The following is a 26,761-nucleotide window of genomic DNA, read 5'->3' as shown; positions in this document are numbered from 1 at the left end:
CACTCCCTAACAACGTGGTCATTGGTAGTAGTGGTAAAATAAACAGGCTTCTAGGAGCGAACATTGACAAATAGCAGTCAGCTCATGCCTCCATAACATGTATTAAATACATAAAAATATTAAAGTGGTAAATAACAGTATTTACAGTTTCAGGGACTCTATGTCCCTTCCCTAACCAAAAACTATGTATACAAACTTACATAAAGGTTTTGAACAAATCTGCATACTATTATACACTTTCCTCATCTTGACATGCTAATAGTAGATAGGACAGGCAGGTGTGACTTAGGACCCAGTGCAGCATAATGATGATCTCCTTGTATTTATGGTAGATTAAATATGATAAAAACTATTACCTGGGAAATAAATGGTTTACTATGAAACTTTATAAAATATGCCGATGAAAATAATCACTTTATATTAGTTCTCATCCTTTCAACGATATTGAAATCTATTCCTAGAATCAAAGGACTGTGACTGAAAAAAAAAACCCATTGGGAAATGCAAAGATAAAAGTGGGCATGGCATTCTGGTAATCACTATAAAACAGAATCACTGCAACTGGAGCCAGATCCCTAATATCCTGCAAATGTAGTCCATTCAGTACAAGCAATGTTATTTCCTGGAGGCATTGACATATACTGGTGTTATGCCAGCTAGACACTATTAGGAGCTATCACAGACAATATCAGCAATTGTCTCAATACCGCTGCATGTATGGCTCCAAAACATCCATGATGCCCTATAAGGAATCTATGGAACATGTTCATAAATGTATTTGGAAGCTTCCCGCCGGTGGCCTCTATCGTCTGATGCATTCCGTCTTCATCCAATTACATTCTCATCTCCCGCTAGTCCCAGAATTAATAAAGCCATTCAGAATTGGATCACTCATGGCATACCCAGGTCAAGTTATTAATTTCCCCCAACGCAAAATCTATAAATACACACGTTTATTTTCCTAAATTTAGACTCATGAAAAATAAAAGAAAATGAAAAGAAATAGGTTCTTGGCTTTACCATATTTGGGATCCAAAAAGAAGTATGTGGCTAGTTTTCTGGGCTGAGTATATTTTAGGTCACATAGACGGAGATTCAATTAGCCGCGAAGTGTCTAGAGACAATTTGTAGCGGAGATTTTACAGAAATTTCTGCTCATTTTGCCTCGCCCCTCTAAATGAGCAGATTTCTACCGTAATTGCTGCCAATTTTCCACAGCGCGATGTCCTTGCCACAACGCTGGCACTTGAATTGTACGCATAGTCTTCCTAGTTTTTAGTTTCAGAATTACTAAAAATATCCACTGCTGTCACAAGGGCCTAGATCAGGTTAAAAGAGTTTATCAGCCATCATAGATGGCAATTTATCCCTTCAATTACTGATACATATCAAAAATAGATGCGCTATGTCTGATCAGTCGGTTAATTTTGAACATGATAATTTGTCACAGAACTTGTATAATTTACATGTGTCTATAACCAACGTGGACCCATATGCTACAAAAAAGGTGATATTTTTTATTTATTTTTTGTAGGCCTAAGTATCTTGTTTGAGAATGGAGCCTGTCAATTCGCTAGACTCCAGTACAGCATAAATATCAGATCTTGAGTGATGTCACTGGTTCCTAGCAAATTGAATGGGTGCATAAATGCTTAGTCCACAAAATGGAAACCTGTGTGTATAGGAGACAGGTCCACTTCGAAAAGATAATTTGACAAACCTGCCCCATATCAATGTTTCCATGTACATTTCAAACCTTGAGTGTATACATAGGGAGGGAACTTTTATTTTGTTTCTTTAGATAAAAAAAAAAAAAAAATGTTGCTGCAGTTTCCATACATACTCAGCCATTTTGTGTTATTAAAATAATTGTAAACCAACAACAGGATATGAAATAATCAAGGACACAGACCAAGTATTTTCCCGCTTTTTTAAAGACTATAGCATCTCTAGTTTTCAAACATAGCAGAATATGGCACCTTTAAGAGTGTGTGTGAGAAGGGAGCATACTGGATTAATGACAGTGACATGATGAGATTAATAGCTGAATACTTAACAATTAAAATAAAAATTCATATAATTACAGTTTAGTTTAAAACACTTGACAGTCTAGAAATTTGTAAAGGATCACTGAAGAAGGGAGACAGAAATGTGTCCCGCTTGGGCTAACAGTAAATCTAAGCTATCCACCATCCCCCTGCATGTCAAACCTCCAAACTTTAAGGCAGGCACAAAGGTAAGGCAGAGGTCAGCCCAGCAATACCTTTATCTACAGGTACTTACCAACAAATCTAGGACAAGGTTCAATAATAATTTAAATGAGTATTCGTCAGTATTTAAATTACTAAAAACTAAGCTGGAATTAATTCTTCCACAATATTACCTAACTTAATGGGGGTGCTGGCAATCATTGAACCCCTCACAAAAAAATAGGAGTGGGAAACCTCCCCTCCCCAATCTTCTGTTTTCCTGCTCAAAAAGAGATGCACACAGGTAGGACCAAATGTAAGAATACAGCAGCAGACAAGTGATCTCATGGAGAATGAGGTCATACTGTGCGGCACACCATGAAGTCATAGGAAATGCAAGATTCCACCAAATAATGTATATTAACCACCCACCCTCAGGCTGGCATATGGGGGTCATTTCTAACAATTAAAAAGGAAGTGTGCATGGAATTTAGATTCAAAAGGTTCCACTACTTAATTTGACTCGATACAGATGAGAGGATTAAAAATGTACTATATTGTCCACGTATTTGAAATCAGTGGTGCCTGACTCATGTTAAATTAGAAATGCACTGTACACCATGCTACAAAATATTGTGAGAGGACAGAGTGTGAGGTATAACAGCAGTTAGCATTGCATATTACAATTTGTACAGAAGGGTAGTGAAGTAGCAGGTTACACCAGATGCACTAATTTTGTTTTTAAAAAAAACTGCCACAATAGATCCAATGTAGGATGCTGTTCAAAGTAATGGGCTTAGGAATTCTGATTTATGTTCAAGTACTTCATTTAGCACCTTTTTACATCTTATAAAGTGCTTTATATTACAGGTGAAGTGTGTAAACCACCTCTAGCGTGGAACCCTGGCACTGCATGATGATCCTGCAAAACAAGAGCAATGCTATATTCTTCAAGAAAATGGATGCCCAGCAGACATCAGCCAGGTGAGGTGGGGCATATCTGCCACTGGGGAGTTAAATGATGGCTACAGATGCACGTCTGGTCATCATTTTGATTGGGAAGTGAAAAATGCATCCCCAATATATTACTGCAATGAGGATGGAGGTGTATTGTAACTGGTGCAAGAGACAGATATGCGATATGCAACTCCAGGTCAAAAATCCATGCAAAGCAATCCTGCATGACAATAGTCGTCAGGACCGAGAGAGGAGTGGAAAGAGAGGCATATAAAAAGGCACTCCAAAACGTGCACAATAAGAAGGGTGGACATTGTGCTCTACTAGCAAACATTCAGCACCTTTATACCATGAGGGCTAGGTTTGTTTTCCAAGTGTTCATATAGGAGAGTGTGAAACTTGTTCCTCCCACCCTCATTCCCCCAAAGTGGCAGAAGTACCATGGTAGATAATTCTCAAAGGATCAAGGGCAGTCCTGCTGACATATTCTGCCTCATAGGACCGGCATTAAACAATAGCAGAGCATCTGCAAAGCACACGCTGCAAAGCACTGCAATCCATTAGGGGATGAGTATTCAGTGATCAGCATAAACCAATCAATCATAGATTAACATGTAACTCTGGTGCTGTCATGTGATAAGGGCAAATTACATGCAGCTGTAAGAAATGCATTAGCAATCCAATGCGTTACTGTACAGATAATGAGCAGCCTCAAACCATGGTAGAAGTGCATTGACTGAATTATGCCAAGCTTGCTTTGAATCTGGCAATAACCCTACCACAACTTACCGATCAACATGAACGTAGGGGGTCAGATGGAGATGAGAAAAATAACACTTAGTGACACTATTAATATCTGCAAGAGGACACGTAGTGTAGCGGGTTACATACTTCCCAACAATGTGAGTTCAGTTAGGAGCTGCGATACATGTAATTTATCCTGGGACATCACTGTAGTAAAGGGAGTATGCCTTCAATTCCCTCTCCTCTGAGGGTCGGCCTAGAACCAATCTGTGTATATGGGGCCGCGCTTTGTCAGGGGTACTCGCACTGCCTAACCCCACCGTGACCACCATTAACACTGTGCTCACAAGGCTTTGGTGACTGCTATGTGAGAGCCCAGGTTTTCCTGCAGGTAATACAGGAGGTGCAGTTCATAATGTTCTCCTGACTCAGGAACTCGAATACTGTGACGCTCCTGAGGATAGATCTGCAAGGAAGAAAGCACTTTACTAGTATACAATACATCTAATGTTACGATACATTAACAAGTGAATATATAATGACTAAGGCATGCCATTTCTTCAGTATTAGTCAGATAAGAAACTTGCTTCTTTACATAAATGGTTAGCAGAATTGGCAGCATTCCATACTATTTATAAACACTCTTGTTGTGGTCTCACTATTTGAAGGACATACAAATTGTTACCGACATCCACTATAATTTACGATTCTCAGTAATTATTATATATCCATCAATATCCATATCAATATCCATTATTATATATCCATCAATATCAGTTTACATATTATCATATTATCTTAAAAAAAAAGGCTTTAGTAGCTTAAAGCACATCGATAAGTTTATAGTCATATTCCACTGTCGCAATTTCTTATAACAATTGAATTAAAAGGTGAATTACAATAATGTGTGAACAAATGTTAATTTATAAAAGAGGATACCCATTTATAGATTGCAGGGGGGCACCAAACATAGCAGCACCAGCCCTGTACAGGGGACATCTTCAAACCTTCTTTGAAATATTCTTGTTCTGCATATGGCTTTAAGTTTTAATTAAGCCCTGACTACAGCACATAGTGGAATGAACAGAGAGTCTTAATCCCAGCTCTACTCATTTATATCAGTCTGCAGCAAACCATAGAACATTCTTACTATTACCACAGTGAGCAAGTTAGTTTTCTCCGATACATATGGTAGCCACCAAACTGCTCGTCAGGGATTAGGTTAAAGTGAACAGTGAGAATGTCGTCAGTTGCTTTAGACGCCTAGATTAGTTGAAAATCGCCAGGGGCTCTATTGTATATTATACAGACTATATACTATAATTATTTAGTATGAATACAAACTTGCTAAAAGCTTAATTTTGCTTGACAACCCACAAGCACTCAGCAGTAACAATCATGTTGTGGTTTCTGCTCCTCGACCAGCCTTAAATTCCTTCCATTATTCTTTACAGACCCCACTCAGAAAACTAGACACTTAAAAGGACTTTCCACCCAATTAAATTTAATGTATCCCTCAAATATAGTCTTTATTCTTTCTGGCTTTATTCTATCCTTTTCTGAAAACTCTTTAAAACATCAAGTTAACTATATCCCAGTGTTCCTGATAAGTGTTTCTGGATCTCCCCCTTCAACAGGCTATAAAGACCAGAATACAGAAATGTTGCAAATGAAGGGTTGAAGGAGAAGGTCCTGGAACATGTAGGGAGAACTTGCTGTGTTATCAACCTGATCCATTCTCCGATTTGTACTGGTGCTACAAGAAATATTGTGTTATATGTAAATGCAACTTGCATTGTGTATTTAGCCATTTAAAGTTTCACATGGTCTGAGTGCCAATATTTTCTTTTTCATCTCTCTCTCTCTCTCTGCTCTCCAATAAGCTAATTACACTCGCTGGCATGGTAGTGCAACTCAGTGAACTGGACTGATACTATAAGCTGAAGCTTGGTCTGACAGAGCTAATTTGTAATGGGAGTGGGAGTCATCCTCTGGCTGGAAACCGCCACACACACACACACCAAGTGCCTCTTCCTACAATTGCTCCGAGAAACCAGTTAATGGGGATAACGTCAGTGGCAGTATACGTAAAGAAAGGAGCCATTCATGTCTTTTTGTGGTGCTCCAAATTATGGCAAAACCAAAGTTCTAGTCACTCTAGAAAACGAATGCAAATAATTAATGAGCAGGTAATGAAAATAACCAAAAATAACTAAGTTTATTTTGGTTATTTTAACAAAGACACAAAGTGAAATTCATAGCAAGTCATGCAACTACGGAACTCTGTAACCTACAAACAGCAATGGGTAGGACCACCACAGTGCAGCATTTTAATTAAGATGTATCCTATTCAATAAGTCTTATTTAACAACATGAAACATTTCGCACTAATGTGCCATTTCCCATAGTAACCAGATTCCACCATTCTTTTGATGCAGTAAATTCTACAATTGCTTTGTTACAGCACATTAGTTACAATTTTATTAAATATGCTCAAATTGTTTTGTGTAAGTTTCATGCTATATTCATTGATACCCCATTTCCTCTTAGCATAGACATGCATTAGTTCTCACCTGTAGGTCATATGGTTTTCCACTGCGCACCAAGAAGCTAAGCAGGATGCTTGTGTGAGCAAAGTGAACATTTTCATCTAGAAAACCATGCAAGAGAAGCAGGCGGCTTGGTCTGAAAGGGCAGAGAGGAAAAAGATAAAATAGATGGAGTCACAAACTACACTAAAAAAGATGAATGCAATAAATGCACAAACCGTGCTTTAAAGTCCACTTAAAAAGATAAAAGTATGTACATAGGAGTATAAATAAGCTACAGATTTATCATAAGCAAACCTGAACTGTTCTCAAGCACAGTCAACATGTTACTTATACAAAGGGAATAACATTTCACATGAAAACCATTGTAGGGGCAGACATGTTTTCAGGGGACAGATACATGGCAATGGAAGAAAAGAATTTGATGTTGGGAGGCTTACTCAGAAGGAAATTTCTCGGCCTGCATTGCCACAGAACCCAGGTAATAGCCATGTTCATTTTGGTCAGGATGGCCCATGTACCGTTCTGTATATCCTGTGTCGTAGAAAATCCAGAGTGTCACAGGAGCACCAGCAATAGCCACCTGGATTAAGCAAGCAAGAAGCATTAATACATGTGGCATACACATATACAGGGATATTTTCAGATTGGTGGCATCATGTATGGCTTACAACTACTTACTCTGAAAATGTCAGGCCGTTGAATCAAGGCCATCAGCGAGAGGTAGCCTCCATATGACCATCCATGGACACCAACACGGTCAAGGTCTATAAAGCTATGTTTAGCAGCCAGATATTGCAACCCCTCAACCTGATCATCTATCTCCACTTGACCCTAAGGAGAAAATAAGGCGATTGCAGTATGAGGAATGCTTTACTATAACATAGTGACCAACAGCTTCAGAGTGATTAAGGGATACTATGGGAAATGCAGACATATGGAAGTTAGGAGACTCTGCTCATTAAGTTGGAGAAGAGAAAGTTATTCCCATCAGACTTCAGTGCCTCCTTTGTCCTCACCATCTTGTACTTGAAAGCTCCTTCAAACTTTAGCCCGCGGTGACAGGAACCCCGATTGTCGATTACAACAACTACGTACCCCAATGATGCAAGGGTATTCAGCCGGAAATATTTAACTCCTTTGAATCGATTGTTAACCAGCTGAACCTAAGGGGTAAAAATGAATAATAAAAAAATAATAATACTCCCTTTGACAGTAATTTTAGGGAAAGGAGGGATGGGGAAGATTTTACTTTGTGATCATCTGATATTATAAAGAAACCAGTATAGTTATGAAATATGAAGATTGTTATGTATATATCTATGTCTCATTATTATATATTTGGTATGTACTATTGAACCATAAAAATATGTACCTGACTTTTCTTAAGGTACACTGTGAGACAGGAAAACAAGCACACTATTCCCCCGTATTCTGTACAAGATATATAGTCTATACCTCCCTCCAGTGTTCCATTCCATCCTAGCTGATTTCCTAGGCTTACTCCAACACAAACCCATCCTCTGCCATTTGTTTGATTTGGGGAATCTCACCTGTGGACCCCCATAAATAAAAAGGACAGTTGGGTATTTCTTTCCTGGCTGCAACTGATGAGGTCGATACATCATGCCGTATAAGGTGAATCCTGTCCGACTGGGGAAGGAGAAAATCTCTGGGGCGATGTACCCAGGGACAGTCCCTACAGGAAGGAAAATGGGAACTAGTATCAGACAACATCTACAACACCCATATGCATCCAATGAAGTAGCTCATACTCCCAACAAAACAGATTTCCCCTTCTCTCCTAAGGCACATAAACATTTCTTCAGATTCCCTTATCTAATTTTCACCCTCCAAATCACACAAACATGTTAACTATATATTTACTCAGAAGACACGCTTTTGAATGGAGTAGCAGCGGGTTAAGTGGGAGACCCCGAGGACCCACTGGATTGCTTGAATGCCAGATCACATGTAACTAATTTTTGGGGATAGAGTTATACTTCAGATATTCCACCCAAATCTTAGTAAATCAACACATCAAAATGCTAAAAATTTTCCTCCCCTTAATATATATGTCATGTCACAAGCAGAGTAAACATTACATATACTCGTATGCCCCTTATCACCCAGTACACAGATTATGATATGTGTACCTTAGGTCAGGATCTCTATTCAACATGTACAACAAGATATATAAAGCAATCTTGCCATCTCACCTGGTGACTCGAGAAGAGTAGCCCAAAATTCTTTGTCCCTTTGGGTTGGGTCAGAGCCACAGCCTTTTATTTTAAAAAGATGCACTGAATGTGGGAGCGTCTGGCTGCTATATCTACTAATAAACATATCGCAGTGCTGCATGGGAGAAAGCACAATGACATTATCTTACAATGTTTAATAAAACATAACATTTCTCGCAAACAATATTTATAGTGTCCAAAACCACAAATCACTTCATTATAAAACCTAAACGTCCATTACAGACAGATGCAATTAATCTGTGCCTCACCCAATTTGATTGCTAACCATTTTTAGCACACATAGGTTGAAACATTAAACATTCTGGGACCAGACTGGCTGACAAATTTTGAAACCCGAAAAATCATAGTTTTCTACCAGATCATTTGCCATGCATATAGGTAACATTATTTAACAGCATTCACATTAGCAAGCAAATAGCTTCACATCAGGCCAGCTTTACACACAGAAAGCAAATCCAAAAAAAAACCAAAACAAACAAATGATGAGGGATTACAGAAGGTAATAATATCAATAGGCCTCCAGGCATCTTCTTAAACATCCTGCTCTATCCCTGCAAGACACCCATCATCCTACAAGCTACAGATACAAACACAAATACGTCCCCTGTTTAACACACCATCCAGAGTCAAGCTCTGCACTACTGCCCTGCAGTCCCGATACAAAGTAAACAGTAAAGAGGACCCAGCCACAATCACCAGAAAAGAGGTGCTTCAGCAGCCAATACACCACCCAATAGAAATTCGTTCCAGGTGCTAGTGAAGAAACCTGGTGATGGCAGCGACTGGTCTCCTATAATTGGGGGTACTGCACAATTGTTACTTACAGTCTAAGCATCAGGTGGCTGAGTAGTAGCAGCAGTAGGAGTGGTCAGTAACAGAAACCTCAGCAACAATGTGTATCACTCTCAGATAGGATGGCAAAGTAAACTCATCCTGCCACAGTATGCAAAACAGGTATACATCATCCCTGCATTGCTGGTCGGCATTTCTGTAAATTACTCTTATTGTCCAATTTTAATTTTATGTACTATTTTTTAGGGAATTGCTTATAAGGTCACACAAATGCTTGGGCGAAGATGAAAACGCTTACCTTGCTGATACAGCAGGAATAGGAAAATCCCAGGTCTGTAAGTCTTGTCACCTCTCCAGGCGTCTCATAGTTTGCAACATACAGATGGTGTTCTAAAGGGGTGTCTTTTGTAGCCTCAAAATAGACCAATTTATTCACCTCATCAACCCGAATCTGAAGAACAAAAAGTTGTCACGGAAGCCTTACAAGCTATGCACACAGGTTTGGCAGTGTGCCATCTAATAGTAATAATTCAAATACAGAGACAGTTTCAAGTCTGATTACACAATGTTCACAAAAAGCAACAAAAATGATACAGTTCTTAGAGTTGTTTACAATAACCCAACAAAGAGCAATGAGCAGTCAAGTGTTCGAGACGATCGTGGAGGGTGACCCTAAACGAAGTGAAATGCTATTGCACAAGAAACAACCTTGCAATGAGCAGATCTTTTTATAATGCTGAATATTTTCACCAGCTTAGTAACTGAAATACATTCCTGCTTTCAGTCTACTTTAATAAAAACAAGGCAAGTGATTTTATTAGTGTAAAGTGGGGAAGAAACCCAAAAACAATCATATTCCCCCTGTTTTTATTTTTCTAACAAAAAGTATCAGTTTCCTAATATAATGCAATGCTGGAAACTTTACTAAATGCAATAAAAGTGAACTAAAGTTGCATACAATGTGCATGCTAAATACATTTTTGTTTCCCTGTGATAGCTAAAATCATCCAATAAAAGTGTCAGCCAGTGTTGTGTTTTCTATTGCAAATGTCAGGTCAGAAAAATGACATCCGCCAGGTAAGTAGGTATCATAACTGTTCTGCCGGAAGAGAAATTGGGTTCTTAGAGATCACTGCAAAACTGGAAAGTCCATGGTTGGAGAGCATTTCCACAACACTAAATCTCACTGGAAAAGGGCCCCGAGACCTTGAAAAGTTTGTCTGGATCTGCCAAGTCCTATGACTAAAGTAAAAAAAAAACCCACTCATTAAAAAGCTGGTGTGGAGTGGGGTGAGGGGTTGGAGATAGGATTTTTATACTTCTGATAAATTTGTTTCTCTGATTCCATCTGGTGGACACTGCTACCATGGGGCTGTATGAGGACACACGAGCTGGCACTTAAATAGTTAACTGCTTAATGTAACTGCTGACAGAACTCTGCAACCCCTGTAGCTCCTGAGTGTAATCGAAAAGCCCCAAAATCATGCAAACAGCCAAAGAGGGGAAAGGGATGGAATGCAGTGTCCCCCAAACGTAACCAGAGAAATTGATTTATTGGAAGTACAAAAAACCTATTTTCTCTTTCATCCAATGTGGGAGACACTGCTACCATGGGGACGTTCTAGAGCAGCGCCCTATGGGAGGGAACACTGCCAACCTTCCACAAAAACCATGAGGCTGAAACTTGCACCTGGAGACGCAAAAATATTAAGACAGGATAAAGTGTGGACAGAGGAGCAGGCGGTCACCATGCAGAGCTGTGATATCGAAATTGAGTTGCGCGCAGTCCAAGAGGCCCCCACAGAGCAGGTGGCATGCTGTGCGACACTACCATGCACAAGCCGATCTGAACCAACATAAGCCTGTCCGATCATGGATGTTATCCACATGGCCATGGCCTGTTTTATAGCTGGCCGGCCCTTCTTATTAGCCTCGTACAAAACAAAAAGAGAATTCGTTCGATGTTCTCTCCATGTAAATCTGTAGAGTACGGACAGCATCAAATAAAGCTAAGGATCCCTGACACAAAGAGGCAGCTGCGTCCTGGAAGACTGGAACCACGATCTCTTGATTGATGTGAAATTCCTTAAACAATATTGGACTGGTAAGAAGAATCTATGAGGAACACAACCCTGTCATCATGGAACACTAGATAAAGCAAACCGCAATAAAGAGCAAAGTTCTGAGACACTCCTTGCTGAAGCAATGGCAAGGAGAAAGACCACCTTTTAAGTCATGAACTGGAGCTCTACCAACTCCGATGGTTGTAGAAAAAAACAAAACAAAAAAAAACAAACAACAATGCCTGTCTGATAAGGCAGCCTCCAAATTTTCCACACCCAGGATAAACACTGCTGATCCCCTCAGTTAGAACTGTTACGCCCAGGACAATATCTGGGCAGTTCCTTTCATCGCTCTGGCACTTGCAACCCAGCCTATTGACGTATGCTACTACCGTGGCATTGTCCAACTGAAGATGGTCAGGGGCGCCTTGAAGGAGCAACGGAGTCCCCTGTATTGCCAATAGCATGGCTTGGAGCTCCAACATCAGAAGAGAAGCTTTCCCAAGCGACCAGAGACCTGGGGGGGAGCGGTTGAGGACGACCGCTCTCCATCTACGAAGACGGACATCTGTGGTGACTATTGTCCAGCACGACTGGGCAAAAATGACCTGACCTCTGTCATGTGATCTGCCGTCAACCACTAACAGAGAGAGACATGTCTTAGGAGACCACCAGGTTGTCTGAAATTCCAGCTGAAGATAACAAACTGGTCAGGGTCCCAAGAGGTTCCACAGAAACATCTGAAAATGGAACGGACCATACGTTCCACCATCCTCTGCTTCATACAGATTATCGAAGGGCCGACTCGCGCCCAAGAAACTCCTTACCATGGCCTGTCGCACCTTGCTGTTGAAGAAAAACCTCCTGCACTCTGGTGTACAATATAAGGCCTAGGAATACCATCCACTGAAAAGGAAACAACTGGGACTTCTGGAAGTTGCTTCATCTCATCCAGTAGTGCAGTTCCCGCACCTTTCTGGTCAGCAAGAGACGGAGCCAAAGTTTTTGATCCAAGTCCGCCATTATGAACAAATCGTCTAGATATGAGATGAAGCATACTCCCAAGGAATGTAACTATGCGGCCATAATCTTGGTCGCCCTGAAATAAAAAGGTCTCCCACTGCAAATCCAAGTAGTGACTGATACCCTTCCCAGAATGTAGCGATAAGCAGACGTATATGGATGACAGAAGCTTACTGGGATCTAACCAGTTGATCACTTGACTTCATGCGTAACCTGTTCATCCTGTAGATATAGATTTAGAGCCTTCAGGTTGATAATGGAGCGAAATTAGCCATCCAGCTTGGGAGACAAAAAAAGTTTTGAATAGAAACCTCGACCCCACTGGAACCTGGCAGATAACACCCGTGGAATGAAGCAAAGCGATGACTGACGCGTAGCAAGCATTTTCACTGTCACGCGTAAGCTTGGTGGAGAAGAAGCAGCGAGGGGGTTCATCATGTAGCCCGCTGCATGTCAACATGATCCACCAATCTTGAGAGGAAGCCGCACATTTGTCCCGGAACAACAGCAGGCGTCCCACCACTCCCGTGGTGGTGTGGTTTTTAGGAATAGTTAGGCTGCAAGCTTGTCAGGGTTTTTAGGCACTGAAAGCTTAATGACGTACAAAGATCTGCCCCCGAAGAGAGCGACGCAAGGGGCTTACCTCCGGAGGACTGGCCCCAGGTGGATGAGCCACTACGAAAGACCTGACGGAAAACTTCAAACATAGTCCTTTGCAGTTTGGGAGCATAAACAGGGAGGAAAGAAATCTTACCTCCCATGGCCTGAGATTTCTTTTTGGTCAGGAGCTGAACGACATGATAAGAGTCTGTATAAGGAAGAGAAGGTCTTGTTTAATTCCATATAAGCATCCCAGGAATGCAACCAGCGACTCAGAGTCCTCCTGGCCGCAACAGCTGATGCCGAGACAAAGGAAGAAATGGAGGCTGCATTCTGAGCTGCCTTAGAGATAGGAATTCAGATGCAGTGCGAGAAGAAGTAAAAAAACGTGCAGACCATCCGCAAGCTGGGGTGCCAAAGTCTCCATTAGTCTGGCCACCAAGGTGGAAGATAGCATGGGCCGAAGCGAAGTCCTCACCGCCACATAAATGGACTTTAAGAAGCTCTCCACCTTACAGTCAGTACCAGTGCAGCTGAGCCAGGTACAAGGAGAGGGAGACATCTACTCTAGGCACTTGCTCAGGGAAACCTGCAACCTCAAATTTATTGAACAGAGAACAGGAGCCAGGTAAAAAAAAAAAAAAAAAAAAGGAGTACACAAGTCTCAAAAAAACTTCTATTTTTGTTGAACAGTTTACCTGTGGACCGCCGGTCTGGACCAGACATGCTGAACAGAGTACAGCTTACAACAATTGTTCAGATAAGCGCGAATATCTTTTAACTTCATCATCCATTGTTGTGGAAGTAAATCCAAAACAGGTTTGAGAAAATGATCAAGGAACAATTGCAGATATGCTTGATTTCTACCTTCTAATTGTACACAGTACACATGCCAACATGAACAGTAAACAAACAAAACAAAAAAAAAATGAAGGGATACCTGCTGGAATTTGACAACTACTAAAAGGTTTCTCCTGGTTATAAAACTATAACAAAAAGCAAAAACAGACCTGATCATACAAGTGTAAAAGTTTTCCAGTCTTGAAGGGGTTAAAAGCAGCTCACAACAACCTCTATTACTATATTCTTCTCATAACACCCCCTTTCATGTTTTTCAGTTTCCATACTTATCTGTAAACAGAACTCAGATGTTTCTGAGTCACCAAGCAATCACAAGGTTAGAAATAAAATGTATATATCACAAAAAGTGTCTTTGACAATTCAATTAATTGCCTGCAGCACTAATGTTTTTTTTTAATTAAAACAAAGATTGCTCATTCATACAGAGGTCCTAATTTTACATACAATATTACAGTTATACTGCAGTCAGATTTATACAACTCATTCTGATATGCGTCAAGCAATTTCCCTTACAGAAAGGCTCAAATGGTATATATATATATATATATGGTTACTGAGTTGCTGTGTTTACTGTACTGTGCTGTCTCCCATTGTATTGTAATTTTGTTTGTCTCTGTACGGCGCTGCGGACGCCTTGTGACGCCTTATAAATAAATAATAAATATCCTTCACCACTGTAGTATTGGGGTAATTTCTGTAATAGGATATCTGTAGACATTAAACTTACAGGACATCCATTAGGACAACTGATTTACACCAAGGTACTTCCATTGTATAAACTGTAGAAATGTAGCATTTGGGAATACAACACATAGCAAAATTGTGCTAAAGGACTTAATATAAACACAAAGTTTCTAAAAAAAAGAAAAAAAATGAGAAAAATGAATATCTTACAGTGGACCCATGTCTGCCAAGAACCTCCCACTCTCCACTGGTCACAGCCACCTCCTCCTTTATGGGGCATCGGAAGTCACCTAAGTGTTAGAAGGTCACATGTTTAAAATCAAACTTTGGACTGTATGTGGAGCCCCAAATAATCATTGGCCTGGTTTCATTACAATAATCCATCGCTACACAGCTGCCAAGTACTATTCCCCAAAATACAGATGCACTATAGGACAATGTTAGGCTGGAAAGTGATTATATGGCCCCCAATTTTGAGAATAGTGCTATTCTGTTTTTGTTCTATAGCTTTGTTTCTCTCATTATATTTGTGCTGTTAATAGGTAAAGCACACACCTCCATAAAGTGTGTATATTGTACATGCATATTGTAATAGTCTTGTATAGATTGTTTTTCTGAATAAACACAAGCTTAAAATAGTTATGTTTTAGAAGCCAATATGCACAAAGTATTCTGGTTCCCTGGTGCTCTGTTTGTAAGGCAACCGCACACTGCATGTAAGTACAATGTGGAACGCCGTACTAATTAGTGAAGCAGACATTCAACGGGTCTCAAGCAGTATTTAGTGTTCAGCAACACATATTTGCTTTATACATTGACACTTAATGATGCAGAGTAGGGACAGACAACTCACTGAGTCCCAGATGGTCAGCTCCTGCTCTACCGCTACTGGCTGCTCTCAGCACACTGGTGGTCCGGTAAAGGTGCCGAAAACCTGTCTTGCACTCTGAGGCAAAAAGGAACTGGATTTCATCATCCCGGGTTTGAGGAAAAAAGTGCAAAATATCATGAATCTGTGAAAAGGAGAAGAGTAAATCAATATAATATATATATATATATATATATCATCATTTATCAAAACTAAGCACACACACACACACATACACACACACAGATAATCCTCAATGTTAGTCTTTCAGCAGCTTTCCTATGCAAAGCTTGAGGATTGCACTGACACGAGAGCCACTGGAGTTAGAATGCCAAAGGATCTGCATAGCAAACTAACAAAAACTCAGGCTGTCCTGCAAATCTGTAACGAAGTGAACCTACCACAGTTGATGCAGTCCTGCACAGTAATTCTAGTGTCTGCCCCCTAAAACAAGTAGGCCACAGCTAAACACAGCCACCTGGATAATGTGATTATTAGTTACTGATAAATCTGTTTCTCTGAGGCACAGAACTGATGGGGGTTAAGTCCACCCATAGCAATCAAGGGGGGAAGTGATGTTCAAAGTCCATCCCCATTTTCTTAAGAACCTTTGTGACAGAGGTGTAGAAGTTTATAAATAACTTTTTCTGATGAAGCATAAAACCACTTGATGTAGGTTTTTGAGGCACTGGACAAAAGTAGTTTAAAACATGATCTGAATAGTTGATTCAGCAAAACAGATATACCAGAGAATTAAGACCTATAGAACCATCCTACTAAGGATACATTACAGAGACACTGGTGGGGGGTGAATAACAGACCTTAAGACTGGACAAGGCCACTGTTTACCAAGAGCAATAAGTATCACAAAGGACCCCTGTCCCGATCTTCTGCAGCACCCTTGGCAGGACAGCAAGTGTTGGAAAAACGTAACAGGAATAAGTTGTTAAGAGCAACCATAGCAAGTGAAAGTATTCCGAGACATTACACCACACTGGAGTGCCTTGAGATTTAGTCAGGATGCCATAGGGTTAGTGGTGGAGAGTGTGCTGTGCTACTGTAAAGCAGGAGCATAATCAGCCACAAATACTAAAGCAGTCACTGACATTTCTGTGCAGCTAGCGGTGATCTGGTAAGATTGGAAAGAGCACGGCGGCACAGTGGTTAGCATTTCTGCCTCACAGAGTTACAATCACGAGATGACTGCCGACTAGGGTTTTGATTGTGTGCAGTTTGCATAGGTTTCCTCGACTACTCCAAAACATACAGGTATGTTAATTGGCTGCAGATATAAATGTAACTGTGTGTGTTAGGAAATTTAGACTAAGCTCCATTGACAAATATTCTCTCTATAGCGCAACATAATTGGTAGCGCTAGATTTAAAAAAAAAATAAATAAAAAATAAATAAATAAATAAATAGGGACAGTGGTACTTGATAAGTAGGTCCTTGAGGCAGGGGTGGATAATAACACACTGCCAATGAATTGGTAAGTATTCTTGCATGCCAGAAAGTACAGGAAAATATGGAGGTAGGCATACTTAATGTCTGTAGATGTCATATAGTCCCTAGAGATATGGATTGAATGACTGACTTTAAAGACTTCATTCTAGAAAAAGGTTTAGGGACTTGAAGTTCAAGATTATTGGAAATGATCCAGATTGGAGTAGAACCCAAATGATGCATATGAATCAGGACATGTACAAATCACCCTAGCCTGAAGAAGACTCTGAATGTAATCAGATAAAGCTGGTCATAGTAACAGGGTCTCTGGGAAGAAGGGACAGGATAACACAGAACAGGGCAGGCTGTTGAATCCAGGAGGAAACCTCCTGAAATTTTAATGCATGAAGTAGACCTCACCTGTATCTCCTGAAGTAGAGCAGCTGGCCTCAGACTTCCAATGCACAGGATGGACTGCCTTGTCAGATAGTTTGCAGAAGAGCAAAATAGTTTGTTTTTGCCTTGACCACACAAAGTTATATGCCAAAAGTGGAGCAAAGTAGTAATAGAACCAGGAACAGCCTAATCTTGAATTTTTAGTATGCACGGTATTGTCTTTATCAAGGTATCATCAGACTCCCAGGACCAAAACAGATTACAGGAACTATTACCTACTGGTCACAGAAGGATAGGGAGGCTTAACACTTAGGGGGCCTATTTTTTTTTTAACAGGTCTTTGAATTGGAAAAGACCTAATGCAAGTTCACTTTCCCATGCAGATATAGGCCCAAATGAGGTACCTAGGATAGGCCACACAGTGCCAGACACATGAAGAATCACGTGATACTAGTAACACAAAGACTTGCTCTGTGGACAGAGGACTGCCTATGTCTGAAGAAGGTCCCAGGGTGACTAGCAACACTGCTAAACGTAAAGACAGGTACTGCAAGTAGGACCAGAACGCCCAAGAGGGACCTTGGGATAACAAACCTAAGTCATGGCTAATGTTTCCCTGAAAACGGAGGGCCCAGAGGTGGCAGGAGCACCCTCCTACCTCTGTGAGAAGACACCGAGCAGCAGGAGTAAACCTACTGTGGAGGAAAGTGATAAAACATTAAAATCCAGGCCAAGGCCCAGCAAAAGAAGAAAGAGGAAGTTACTTCCCGGAGCTCATGAAGCTCGGCTTCCTTTATGGAGAAGCCGCAACATCACAGGACCTCCTGACAACAGAAGCACTTCTTGTCAGAGTGTTACAAAGTACTGAAGCTGATGCACTGATCCTAGGAACCTTTTTCAATCAGCGTAGCTGCCAATCCTACATAGTGTATCGTGTGCTGCAAGTGGAATGATGTACAGGAGAAAGAGACAACCTGCCCAGCAGTTAAAAAACACCTGGCAGAAAACCTGAGGAACACAGTGATCTGTGTCATCTCACGTCCCAGGGGGTGAGACAGTTCAGGGAGAGGATGAGCATCTCTTGGAAGGAATAGAGAGTGGAGGGAGAGACCAGTAGCTTATTTTAAAAAAAACAAAAAAACAACAAATTGCATTTAAACAATTTGTGTTCCCCTGTTGAGAAGGGGGTTTATTACCGGGGAAACTTTTCTAAAAGTGCCCTGCCTACTAAGAGTGGGACTTAACCCCTCATCTAGTCTGTGTTCACACTATGGCAAAAGAACTAATGTGGGGGTGAGCAGCTATGATATTGTGACAGCACAAACAGGATAGTAAAATCACCTATTTCGAAACCCTGTAATGCATTGCTTATAATCAGAGATTGGTGCAATAGACATACATTTATCCATATATCCGTTGTCTCCTCGTAGATCACAAGAGGTGTTACAGAGTCAGACAAAGAGTCTGACAGTCGGTGGTGCTCTGAAAGGTCTTTATAGGGAGCGACGAACAGCGAGGGTGGGATGAGGACAATCTGCAGACGTGTCTGTGGACGATCTAACAGGATAGCCCAGGCACTGTACAGAGAGAAAGATGTAATGGATAAGACTGAAGTCACAAAACAACTGAACGGTTAAAGTAACCATTTAATCCCAACAAACAGTCAAACGAGCTAAAATAATTTACAAATAAAAACCATAAATAGTTCTTTTAATTTTTCTTTCTGTAAAACATAGGGATGATGGGCCAGATTCATCAAGGAAAGTTACGCAAAAGTAAGTAAGGCAAAACCATGTTGTATTGGAGGGGGGAGGTAAATTTAATATGTGATGGCAGATTTATATTTGAGGTTGGGCATGTCCTAGATATACTTTAAATTTCACTGTATATAAAAGCCATCAATTATTTGTATGCATAATGAAAAATATCCAGTATTTTCCTTATGTGAAAAATAAACTAATGTACAGCCCCTGCACTGCAACATCGTTTTGTCCCAAAAACTTCAGTAAGAAAAAAAACGTATTCAATTTTTTGCTTAACTTTCCTTAGTGAATCAGGCCCGATGTGTTACCAAAAACCTCTAATTTTCGCTCATGTATCCACAGTACATTCTCGAAGAAATTTGACAAACTCCCGTCGAGATTTCTTATAAGGGGCCCACCCACCATATAACCCCCTTTGACTGAATTGGCAATGGATGATGCTACTTGAAACAGTCTTGTGAATCTTGTGTCTGAAGGTCAGCTCGAATCTGGTTGGCAGATGAACTAGGTGCTTTATGCACAATTCAAGCAATACTATGCTGGGATCATTTATCAAGTCTTCTCTTGCAGCCACGCCAACAGAAGCTGGCTACTGTGCCATGGGTCTTAAGTCTCCTAATAACGTACAGTGGAAGCAGGAACATCAAGGTCTCTGGATATTGAAATGTAGCCTTGAGATTTTCTATGTTTCACTGTAATGTTCTGTCTGACCTCCTCAGACAACGGCCTTTTTCTTTCTTTTCTCTCCATACTCACTGTAGTACACACAGTGACACATAGTAGGAGTTCTTTTCTCCATTCAAGCTCATTTAAATAGCGATTTTTATATTTCAAGAATCTGCTACTCACTTCAGGGGAGTTCAGTTCCAAAGTGACGGAGAACCCCCTGCTTGAAAATGAATTATTTCTAACTACGTCTCAAAAGGTACCAATAATTCTGACTGATACATTCAAGGATTACTGTGTGGAAAGAACTAGCATTTATTAAATACATATTTGTACAATCTGAAAGAAATGGTGCTTTATTAGAAAAGCAGCAAGGAAATAATTAAGGATGGCCATATTTTATAGCCACGACTGTACACGGTAAAAGAGAGTGAAAGGAGGGGGTGCAGAGTACCACCCCGTCTAGCTCTAGGGGACAGCTTAGGCTATCAATGTCGACAGAAGTGTAAAGCACATAAAAAAATAAATATAAATGAAAAAAGACAAAGCTCTGCGCGCCAAACTATACAACAGTGCAATGGAAACAAACCAAACACTGATCATGGTCAACTTTTTTTTTTCCAGCATCCCCTCTCCTAGAGAATGGAGCTCACCCATCTGTTCCCCAATACAGCAGACAGAAAGAAAACAACAAAACAAAACCTGACCAGGTAATTACTGTAGTATTAAAACATCCAATACGTAGATATGTTTAAAAATAAATACTGGCATTGGCCTCAAAAATACTCACTACTTTCCATCTGGAGTCCAGCCAGCTCTAGCTATATATTCACTTCCAGCAAACAGCACTTCAAACGGCTGCCGGAGCTCCTTGTCTACAACATCCAGCACCTATAGAGAAACAAATTATCTGTCATGGCAGAGATAACCACAGTGCTGCTGTGACCAAATAAGAAAGGCAGACAATGTCCCCCATCACCTTACACTAAACAGAGCTACAATCACGTGTTGAGACATACAGTAAGCTTAATTAGTCATCACTTCATCTTTCTGATCCAATCAGATCCCTCTGGAGAAGCTTGTTTGGCTATTTTTTCCCAGGATGCATTACCTGCAAGTGCCCTATTGCTAATCATGGTCGTACTGGAGCTGCTTCTACAGCGTGTAGCACTACTGACCAGAACAACCTAACCTGCAATGATGAGGTCAAAGCAGGTTATAACAAGCTTACCTGCAGGTGGATATTTTGTATTCTAAAACTAGGCTGCCATGTTAATGGTCAGTCTCCATTTATAATGGCTTGAGTATATATTGAGAAAATGTGTTTGAAAGAGTCACAAATAACGAATTGTGGGAATTTACAAACCCACACTCACTACAGGCAGTTTTACAGCTTCTCAACTCCCCCACCAACTGGTGTTCCTGCCCTTCTTCCATTAATCGTGAAAACTGATTTTATGCACCTCCCCCTCTCTGAAAAAAATAACACATGATGTGGATATCCCCTTTAATTTTTTGGGTCATTTCTACTTGATAAACCAAGTGAACGGAGATTCATTCTCTGCAGAGCAAAGCATAACAAAGAAACACTCACCCTGCCCTCTGCATCCACAGTTATCTCCGATAGCTTAAACGTCACTTTTGGATTTGCAGTTCCTGTAAAATGTGAGATATTATTGGAGTAAACATTACTATAATGATACCTATTCCAGACTCGTTACTTTTAAATATTGCCATCCCATGCACCAATAAGGGGCTGCTACACTCGCACAACAAAGAGAATGGATCCATAACTACAGGTTCATCACTGGGGCTCACCGGCTTTGGGGTATCTAAATGAATCTGTCCTGCGAGTCTCCAGCATTGGGGACGTCACATGAATAATCTCCACCTCGGATTCATCATTCTCTTCATAGAGTATGCGCAGAATTTGACCACCGGATGCAGCTATGACATGAAGACACATTAAAATGACAAACTTGTTACTATGGTAACATATTACACGTCACACAAAGATTTTGCACAAGGGTTGCAAGAAAGCCAACTTCAATTCACTACACATTCAAATCAAATTTAATACACAGAGAGGTCTCAAAGCCCAATCACCAGTAAATTAGTTCTTACTTGTCTCATTACTGGGGCACCACCAGTATCCTGTGTAACGATCAAATTCCTCTTGCAGCACAAATGATGCTACTCCAGCAGATCGGGAATCTTCCTCCACGCCAACTAATTCTGTGTAAAACCATAGGTTAACAAATCAAATTACTTTACAACACCAGATGATTAATAACGTAACCATTATAAAGGCTATAGTTTATTATATACACTCGTCTAATCAAATGAAAATCTTTTTGCATTCATAGCATATGATATTCCATGAGTATACAGGGCCTAACCTTTGTGTACAAAGGTCAACCTGCGCTCCTCCCCGCTCTCTATATTAGCAACCCACAAGTCGTTGCTGTGCACAAATGCCATCCAGCTGGGGTCTGCAGGACAGATGGTAGGATCCATGCGGATGTTGGGACAACTGCTTTCCAGTAACCGAGGCTGCAATGACTGCTTCTGCAAGTGCATTAAAAAGAAATAATGAGAATGGTTTAGCACAAAACTGATGGGAAGGAACAGACACACTCTAGCCAGAATTTTATTTGTGCACAATAGTAAGAATGCTTTTACTTTGCTCAGAATTACAAACTTAACTGGATAAGAGGTTCACCTAGAAATAAAAGCTATATATACACACTATGGTACACAGGCACTCTGTCAGAGCTGGGTCACTCTGCAAAGTGTCAGCAATGTCGCACAGCTCTCATGTTGCAAATGGCTTCATTAGGTTATATATAAAAGACAGTATTTTATTTTTGTGTAATCCTACCGTGAATCCACGGGTACCCCCATCTCGAACGGTATAAATGGCGCTCCCAGCTTGGAACAGGAAAGTTCCGCTTTTTGCATGGTAGTCAAAAGCAGAGATGCCAACTGTCCCAATACGTTTTCTCTCTCGTAGGAGTTCTTCCTCACGGGAGTACATGCCATAATCTGGTGTGGCCTGTAGGAACAGCAGACATGTGAGATAACAGATTTTATGCTCTGCAGCATTCACACTTTGCAAAAAAAAAAGAAAGAAAATGCAATCTCTTAGACGAGACAGGAGGATCATTTTTGTCTTCTCTCACCTGGAAAGTGTCCAACAAAGGTTTCCAGGACAACATGAGAACTGCTCCCCGGTTTATGTTCTTTGGGATCTCCGAGTAGAACAAAGTATTTTCCCGGTTTTCTCCAGACATCGCTGAAAGGAGATGTATCAGATAAGTGCAAAACATTCAATTGAACAAGGAAAGACCAACCTCCCCCTTCATTTACATATGAAGGTACATTACACTGTTCAGTGGTAACCTTCTACTGCAGCTTTGTTAAAAGGTATATGATCCCCCTACTCCATTACAGACAGCTGCAACTACTCCACACCTCGAAAAATTGACCTAAAGAAATCAGATACAGGCCAAACAGTTGAGATTGCACTAATTTGCGTTGCAGTGACAACACTGGTCTTGTCCCTGTGTACGAATCCACCAATCTGCACACTGCGTATATGCAGAGTAATGCTGAACGTCTGTCAGTTATATCTGCTCAGTTAGAGAAAACTGTCCCTGCTGCAGTGGGGTTAAATAGTAGGGTGGATATATTTAAGTATTAACATTTTAAGTGTGTAAAGTTACTATTTAAATCAGTAATACAGAGCCCCTGTTATAATAAATATATATGCATTTCGTTCTACATAAAGTCAGCCACAGACACACATATATACACTTGGACATTCACAAACAACAAAACAAAAAACTAAATCCTTACAAAAACATTATGTTTGGGAATCACCTGACAACTTGGGTAGGGAGGGGAGCTCCAGTAAGAAAAGAGGGGGAAAAAAAAAAAGAAAGTATTGTGCTCTACCACAAGAATGAAGGAACTTACATGGAAACTGGGGTGCAAGAGGGGTGTGTTCACATTGTGTAAATAAAAAGTGATTGATCCTCTGAATGCACTTCCCTACGTGTCTGATAGCTGCCATTGCTTGGAAAGTACAGGCCTTTAAACCCAGTTGAATTATGTTAAAATCCAGCTTGAACACAAAAAAACCCAAAAAAAACCACACACACAAAATCTGCATATTCAGCAAACTAAGGTCACTGTCATAACCAGATTTCAAAAAAGGAAGATAAATTGGGATACACAAAACAGGCAAAGATCCAGATCCGAGCAATTCAGATCCTATATCAACTCACTCTGAACGACCTGGATATAACCCTACTAAAAGTTTTTGAAATGTGTAATTTAATCTACATAAATCTCAAATTTAAGAGTAAATATGCACACATAAACAAACACATAGGAAACTGCAGCTTGAACAGCTGTCAAAATAGAGATGATTGATCGCTAAAGTAAACTGAATATTTGCTAGAACTCTTGACAGATCATGAGTGTTTGTTGTGTTCATTGTCTGCCAAGTATTTGGAAAATTTTCAATATTTATATTGCATTCCCTACAGAGATCAAAGCAACCAAAGCACCCATGTGTATGAGTACTTGGACCCTGCTCCAAGACATTTAAAAATGATAATCCAATACATAAAAAGGTATCAGGCAAGAGAAAATTTATTCCTGAAGGTATATTCTCTAGAACATGCTCCACTTAGTGGATAGAAATGCAAAGTTTGATTAAGATGGCCAAGATAAAGAAAAAATATGGTTTGTGGAGAAAATGTTGCAAAGAGCACAATATGCTTATGTTTTCTTACATTATTGCATTCGTTTATTAAAATAAAAAATTACCACCAGAAACAGAAATCAGTCTGTAACGAATGTTATATAAGATTGTAGAAAAGTGGATTTAATGCAAAAGTAGGTCATATGTTCCCCGCTACGCTTTGGCACCTTTGAATTTGCAAGGGATTAAAATTCCAACTCAATCTGATGTGCATAAAAAACGAATACTAACAAAGATGTCTCACCAGCAAAAAATTTGACTGTAACAAATTTGTAGTATGCAGCTCAAGTTACAGAGGTAAACAATGTTTTCATTCAACTTTGACTTACATAAGCACAGTCATCTGGACTAATACCCAGAGACCAAAAAAGATTTATATTAAAAGTGTTACTGAAGTTCAAATACACTCTAAATAAGGACTTATTCTACACTATATAGTAAATTATTTCTCAGAGACCGACAGGGTGTTCCACACTTTGCAGCTGATTCACATTTCAATTATTTTCAAAATATGGGATAAGTAACTTAGAACTTTCAATTACTGCACTTATGTAATGTCACATGAAAACTTCATATAACTATGCAAGGTATATTTTCTGAACTCCATTAGTCTTTTGTAGACTACTATTTGGCATATAAATGGCAATTTAATGAGCTTTTAGAATGTTCACCACTTAATGCTAAAAAGATGCTGCACCAGTACTATATAAAAATCATAAAACAGAAAACTAAACTGCATAAAAGATTTACGGGGGGGGGGGGGGGGGGGGCGGGAGGCATCAATAGGCACTCAATCGATACTTGCTCTCACATTTGTCTATTTGTTGGATCCTACATCTACTGCTAAACACTACGACATTTGGAATGCTACACGTTTTCCTCAATACAACCCAGCAAAGTAAATTGGTATTCTATAAAGGATAATAAATATTTAGCAGCAGATATGTAAACAAGATAAATATTAATCCAAACATATACGCAATGACAAACTACGTGGTAAGCATAGAATTGTTATGCATCCCATACAGGTATGTAATCTACCAACCAGGAAGCTTAGGGATTTCCCATGGCAAGAACCATGCTTAAAAATACATGTAAACATTCCCCATCTTTCCACTAGTATTCCCCTTGTTGCAGTTTTGTACAGCAGAGCTCATCACAGTGACTATAGCAGGAAGGACTTAATCACTGTGTCGGTGTAGAACAGTCTCAATATTTTTTTTCTTTGCGACTTCCTGAACTTCCTGGATAAAGTATCCCAAACCTATATATATAGGCAGTATAGCTAAGAATCAGTTTATTAATAAAAATAAGATAATACTTACACATACCCAGATAGTACATGCGATCAGAGTGAGGGCTATCTGGGTCATTTCGCTTAACAAACGTGAAGCTGTGCGGAGCCTTTGCCATCATATATCCATGGTATTTCCTGGTGTCTGCCAGCAGCTTCCGCATGTGGCTCCATGAATGACGTTCCACGTAGAAAGGTTCTGGCTTGGGCTCTCCTCCACTTGACTCTACACTTCCATGGCTGCGTGCAGACTCAAATATTTCTACTCCAACCTGTTCAGTCTCCATAGCTGCCGCCATGTTGCATCCTGTGCCAAGAAATTTAAAAAAACAAAAAACACATTCATGCAAATGTAAGTGATAAAATCACTGTATAGCAACTGACACTATGCACCAAGTAATAAAGCTGCATGAGTCTCTTTAATCATTAAAGTACATTACAAAATAAGCCTAATGAATGTTATGGGGCTTGAAGTCTAACAAGGACAACTGCCTGATCAGGAGACCCAGAGCACCCAATTGGCTCCAGTCCTCACATTTCCCTCCTTGGGCTCTGTCCTCTGCCCTACCCCCCATCCCTGCGAGCTGCGCCTCCTCCAACGTTATCAGCAGCCCATCCTGCGCCAGGCGAAGGCCTGCTCCCTCCTCCCTGCGCCCTCACCTAGCATGGGGGAAGCGGGCGGGTGTAGGCGGCCGGGCCCGGCTACTGCTCTCTCTTTTCCCGGTTATGACTTGGCTGCTCTTACACCCCAGCCCCGGTATAACTGCCGCTCACACATCCGCTTCCTGGAGAATAGGCCGGCGCGGGGGCCCCCTGCTGGACGGAGGTGGCACTACA

At 40.4% G+C, this 26,761-nt stretch overlaps 1 protein-coding gene across 2 annotated transcripts; it reads right to left on the bottom strand.

Moving 5' to 3' along the window:
- Positions 1-1,916: 1,916 nt before the first annotated feature.
- On the bottom strand, positions 1,917-26,724 carry DPP8 (dipeptidyl peptidase 8). Of its 2 annotated transcripts, none has more exons than XM_075207621.1 (20): positions 26,585-26,724; positions 25,956-26,231; positions 23,042-23,154; positions 22,741-22,914; positions 22,259-22,427; positions 21,984-22,094; positions 21,678-21,806; positions 21,454-21,515; positions 20,650-20,750; positions 18,830-19,007; positions 15,577-15,736; positions 14,934-15,013; positions 9,791-9,943; positions 8,659-8,794; positions 7,993-8,138; positions 7,459-7,605; positions 7,121-7,273; positions 6,880-7,022; positions 6,464-6,575; positions 1,917-4,356 (listed from the first exon to the last, which is right to left on the bottom strand). In XM_075207621.1, exons 1-20 carry the CDS (start codon positions 26,589-26,591, stop codon positions 4,234-4,236), a joined length of 2,673 nt encoding a protein of 890 aa, XP_075063722.1. In that variant the 5' UTR covers positions 26,592-26,724; the 3' UTR covers positions 1,917-4,233. The 2 variants fall into 2 exon arrangements, with proteins under 2 accessions (XP_075063722.1, XP_075063723.1); XM_075207622.1 differs by having other exon boundaries at positions 25,962-26,231.
- Positions 26,725-26,761: the final 37 nt, after the last annotated feature.

Source organism: Mixophyes fleayi, chromosome 4 (genome assembly GCF_038048845.1).
Source record: "Mixophyes fleayi isolate aMixFle1 chromosome 4, aMixFle1.hap1, whole genome shotgun sequence".
Taxonomy (NCBI): domain Eukaryota; kingdom Metazoa; phylum Chordata; class Amphibia; order Anura; family Limnodynastidae; genus Mixophyes; species Mixophyes fleayi.
This window is presented reverse-complemented; position numbering and strand designations above follow the sequence as displayed.